The sequence below is a fragment of the Triticum aestivum genome, chromosome 3B (genome assembly GCF_018294505.1).
Source record: "Triticum aestivum cultivar Chinese Spring chromosome 3B, IWGSC CS RefSeq v2.1, whole genome shotgun sequence".
NCBI classification, from domain to species: Eukaryota; Viridiplantae; Streptophyta; class Magnoliopsida; order Poales; family Poaceae; genus Triticum; species Triticum aestivum.
In genome coordinates, this window is record NC_057801.1 from 169506668 (window position 1) to 169512165 (window position 5498).

Genomic DNA, 5498 nt, shown 5'->3' on the forward strand with positions numbered 1-5498 from the left:
AAGGAAGTCGCTGTGGGTACGGTTTACACATTAATGCAATCGTGTCGTGAAGTGCGTAGTATGATCGGTGCATGCATCAGCCAAACCCAAGCTCCCAACCGCACGCATGCTTGTCGTACCACTGCCCTCATCATGCATGATGCTTATTATGTTGATCTCTCGGCCTCGTCGTGATGCCCGAGCTTTCCTCGTCAGATATCTTGCGCCACATGCAGCTTTCGCGTATCCGTAGTAGTTTGTACATTGTACTGTTTTGTACGCACGCAATGTGTTTTGCTGGCCACACGTACACGTACGTAGTACATTTTTAGGTGTGAGACCATCCGAAAGAAAACGAAAAACATGCAGCGCTGTTACATGCAATGCAACTGAGCCGCCGCTTTCAGTGGCTAGCTGTAGCTTCTCGTAGGACACCTATTCTTTCACCTACAGATTGCAAGATCTCTGTGTCTCACTACTCGTGCACTACTCAACTACTCACTGCACATGTAGACATGTACTCTTCAGTGTACATATTCTACCTGTACACACGGTGCCCTTATTTATGCCCAACTCTCCGCTTGAAAAGAGTCACGAAACGCAGAGAGATCCATCGTTCACTCAAGCCAGGACACAGATGGTCGTCATGAACAAAGCGCGAGAGATGACACTGATAGCCGCTCTGTTCGTGCTCAGCTGCCTCCTCAAGACAACGACGAGCCCCGCCACCTCGGCCTACTCGGGCGCGTGGAGGCCGGCCTCCTCCTTACTCCACGAGCTCTGCCACCTCGGGGTCCGCCCGCTGATCCGTGACGATGCCGAGGCCACCGCGCTGGCGTCCGCCGACTTCGGCAACGTGTCGGATGCGCAGCCGGCGGCGGCGGCCGTGCTCTACCCGTCGTGCCCCGAGGACATCGCCTCGCTGCTCCGGGCCTCGTGCATGCACCCCTCCCCGTTCCCCGTGTCTGCCCGGGGCTGCGGCCACTCGACCCGAGGGCAGGCGTCCGCACCCCGCGGCGTCGTCGTGGACATGCTGTCGCTCGGGTGCCAAGTCGGCGGGTCTGCTACCCGCCTCTCCGTCTCGGTCGATGGCCGCTACGTCGACGCCGGCGGCGAGCAGTTGTGGGTGGACGTGCTGCGTGCTGCCCTGGCACACGGCCTCACCCCGAGGGCGTGGACCGACTACCTCCACCTCACCGTCGGCGGGACGCTCTCCAACGCCGGCATCAGTGGCCAGGCCTTCCGCCACGGCCCCCAGATATCCAACGTCCAAGAGCTCGACGTGATCACCGGTACGTATGTGCACCGTGCACGACGGCACTAGATGAACCCGTTTGGTTCTTTATGTCATATTCACGACTTCACGTACTAATGCTTGCGAATTAATATGTAGGGCTCGGGGAGATGGTGACATGCTCAAAGGAGAAGCACGCGGACCTGTTCGACGCCGTGCTGGGTGGGCTGGGGCAGTTTGGCGTCATAACGCGGGCGCGCATCCCGCTGATCCCGGCGCCGGCAAGGGCGCGCTGGGTGCGGCTCTTCTACACGGGGGCCGCGGCGCTCACGGGCGACCAGGAGCGGCTCATCGGCGTCGACCTCGGCACCACTGTGTCCGGGCTCATGGACTACGTCGAGGGCTCGGTGGTGCTCGCGGACCAGGGCCAGGTAGGGAGCTGGCGCTCGTCGTTCTTCTCGGAAGCCGACGCGGCGCGCATCGCCGCGCTCGCTGAGGAGGCCGGCGGCGTCCTTTACTGCCTCGAGGGATCGCTGTACTACGGCGGCGCTGCTCTCGCCGGCGAGTCTGACGTCGACAAGGTAAAACTTGCTTGATCTTTTGTCGGTGTGGGTGCGCGCGTAGGCTCCATCCGTGCGTCTGTCGTGTCGTGTAGCTAGCCAGAGCTACACGGGGACCCGCCAAGTGAGATCGATGGTGACTTTTTGGCCGCCTGAGCTGACGCGCATGGCTCCAACCGTGCATGCAAATCCATTGCACCATCGACGTCGTCGTACGTAGTTGGTCTAGCTTTGTCTGCCCTGGAAAGGACCCGTCCCTGTCGCAAATCTAACCCGGCCCATCAGCAGTAATCCCACTTTAGGGATAAGTGAACTATTAGCGAAAGTGAACATAAATTCCTGCCTGGGAGAGAATAAACTAGGACGTCCAACCACTTTTTTCTACCGATATTAATTACGAATACACTAGTTAAATTAGACAACATCGAGATTACAGTTATATAAAAATGGTTTGCTAAAAAATTTGGACTTCTTGAAGCAATAATTACAAAAATTTCTACAATCCACATCCACCATTTTTTGTTGGATCAAGGCTTTAAGTCTCTCCACTAAAATTTTGACCAAATCTGTGCCAACTTGCTCTCTGACATATTTGGCATTTTCTTATATTTGGGGTGGAATGACCTAATCATGTGATAGGGAGAAATTTCTTCACAATAGCTAAACGCAAGAATTAGGGTTAGTCGATTTTGGTAGGAAGGAGGCAGCCAGCGCTCGCAAAGTGGCAGGGTGCACAATGATCTTAGGTAGCGCCCCTGGTCGCGGGCGGCGGTAAATTGGGCGATACGAGATAGAAGACGATGAACAATAATTAACCATCAGGAAGTGGAACAAGCTGATTTGGCCGTCCATCTTGCATCCGACGGCTCACAGAAATTGACAAAATCCATTTTTTTTATTTTATTCTGTAGCCGATCCCAAATTTACCGAAAAATGCTTTTGCCCCGCTTTATATATAAAGCAACGACCAACAACAACCCGGTACAAACGCACGCCACCACAACACACGCACACACCTAAGGCAAGATACATAAGTGCTGAGCGCAGCAACACCACCCCAAGCACTACAAGAGCATCCGGGTCCTCGCCCGTGAACACGCCACCACGAATAGATGAAGCCGCATATGACGAACCGTGGGCTCCAAGACGGTGCCTTCAGGAAGGAAACGACACCGGAGCGCCGCCACCGCCCGACCCGAGAGTCAGAGTTTCCCCTAGAGCAACATGACGGGCAATGATGGCCGCGACGACGCCTTCAAGAAGGAAGCGAGCTTCGCCGCCGCCGATCCCAAATTTCTTCTAGGATAGTAGTAAAAGCTACCATCCGCGTACAAGAGGATAAACGGAATATGCATCATTTCGCTTTTTGTTGTGGGTGACTAGTTAGTGGGGACTAGGGAGTACACCAATAAATCAGCTCTGTGCGGTCTCATCATGTACTTATATACTCCCTCCGTTCTAAAATATAGCGCGTCCTCGGTTTCCGTGCTTCAACTTTGACCATTAATTTAATCAACAAGACCGACTGCGGCGGGCGAAAAAATTATACCAATGAATTCGTATTCAAAAAAAGTTTTTAATTATATAATTTTTGATCCCGCCGCAGTCGGTCTCGTGGGTTAAATTTATGGTCAAAGTTGAACCTCGAAAAGCGTGGGCGCGCTATATTTTGGAACGGAGGGAGTACTTTGCCAGAATTACTTCAAAACAAGCAAGTAGAATTTTGCCAGAATTACTTTATCCATGCATACGCTTTTGAGCATCAATCAAAAGCTGGCTAGGCCTTTGAGCATTTTCTTGTAGCCAGTACACCTAGTAGCACCATGCGAACAAGATCTAACGCATGGGACAGGGACCGTGCATGCACTGCATAGTGCATATGCAAGGGCCAAACCCTGTGATCTTGCCTGACCTACATGCTGTTCTAATTCCGTCCATAGACACGTCACACTGCCATCCTCTTGTCAGAAAAGTAACTCACTCGATCAACTTTTATAATTTTGTAAGGTCTGGTCCTACAAATATATTTTTTATCACTGAAAAAATAACGATGGTTCGCGTTCCCGTACATGCATGTACACTTTCTTTAGGGGTGCATGTACAGTTTTCAGCCGGTAAAGGGAAATGAAAAACTCTGCATGTATTCGTGCGTGCGTAAAACTTAAGTGTGAAAAAACTACTGTATTAATGAATGCATCCATGCACGTATGAACAATCGTGAACTACTTTAGAGATCTAAACGGCCTTATACTCCGTTAATTTGTGGGTGAATGCATGCGTGCAGAGGCTGGAGGTGCTGCTGCGGGAGCTGCGGTACGCGCGTGGGTTCGCGTTCGTGCAGGACGTGTCGTACGCGGGGTTCCTTGACCGGGTGCGCGACGGCGAGCTCAAGCTCCGCGCCGCCGGCCTCTGGGACGTGCCTCACCCCTGGCTCAACCTCTTCCTCCCGCGCTCCCGCGTCCTCGACTTCGCCGACGGCGTCTTCCACGGCATCCTCCGCCGCGACGGCAGCACCGGCCCCATGGGCCCCATCCTCGTCTACCCCTTGAACCGGGACAGGTGGGACGGCGACACGTCCGCAGTGTTCCCGGAGGAGGAGGAGGTGTTCTACACGGTTGGGATCCTCCGGTCGGCGGTGTCCGAGGGCGACCTTGGGCGTCTGGAGGAGCAGAACGAGGAGATCTTGCGCTTCTGCGAGGAGGCAGGGATACCGTGCGTGCAGTACCTGCCGTACTACGCCGCCCAGGCCGGGTGGGAGAAGAAGCACTTTGGTCCGGCCAAGTGGGCCAGGTTAGTGGAGCGGAAGAGGAAGTATGATCCCAAGGCTATCCTGTCCCGTGGCCAGAGAATTTTCACCTCCCCGCTGGCTTGATTGACACATCAATCGACGCCCAGCTAGCTAGCTATCTCGTCCAATGCATGCACTTCATCATGATATTTCTTGCTTGCATGGTCCCGGTCGGAGCATCGATACATACATGCATATGGTACGCTCGTATATTTGTTTACGGTGGGAGTACATATCATGTTGACAAGGAGACTTGGTTTGAGTTTTCTGCATGTTAGTTTGTTAGTAGCTACTTACGTGCTACTATATCATGTTAGGTCGAGTAGCTTGTATCCGCCTTCTCTGCCGCTTCTTCTTTAATGCGATGATATGCATGCTTGTGTGTATTCGAGAGAAAAAAAAAGCTTTCCTCCCCAAATCAACTCCTTTTGTCTTTCCTGGTTTTCTGCAACATCGCCCAAGAGTTGATTAAAGAGCAGGCTCTTTATAAAATTACAAATGAAATTGATATTTCACATCTGGATGCACTGGCGGAGCTTCAGCAAGGCTGAATGGGCCGTGGCCCGCCCAGCCCATGAAGTTTTATACAATATACACCTACTCTTGGGCCTTAAAACAGCAGCCCATAAGCTATGTTCTTCTTGTTGGCCCGCCATGTTTGGGCTGCAAGCTCCGCCACTGTCTGGATGTAATATACTTACCTCACATCTAACGCTCAACTATACTGAAGATAAGATGGCCTGACAGGTGTTTGACAGCCTAGTTCAGATTAAGGCGGGTGATGGGAGCCGAGTGTTGTTCTAGAGAGATAGACGGATTCATGGATTTGCTGCCACCGACATCGCACCGAGGATACACAACTGCGTGGAGGCACGCACGCGCAATTGAAGGACGGCCCAGGAGGCGATGGAGAACAACAGATGGATCTACGATATCC

The 5498-nt window shown here is 52.9% G+C and overlaps 1 protein-coding gene across 1 annotated transcript; it reads left to right on the top strand.

Moving 5' to 3' along the window:
- Positions 1–518: 518 nt before the first annotated feature.
- On the top strand, positions 519–4811 carry LOC123065141 (cytokinin dehydrogenase 2). Its single transcript, XM_044488495.1, has 3 exons — positions 519–1271; positions 1373–1794; positions 4058–4811. The coding sequence occupies exons 1-3, from the start codon at positions 545–547 to the stop codon at positions 4643–4645; spliced, it is 1737 nt and encodes a 578-aa protein (XP_044344430.1). The 5' UTR covers positions 519–544; the 3' UTR covers positions 4646–4811.
- The last annotated feature ends 687 nt before the right edge of the window (positions 4812–5498 follow it).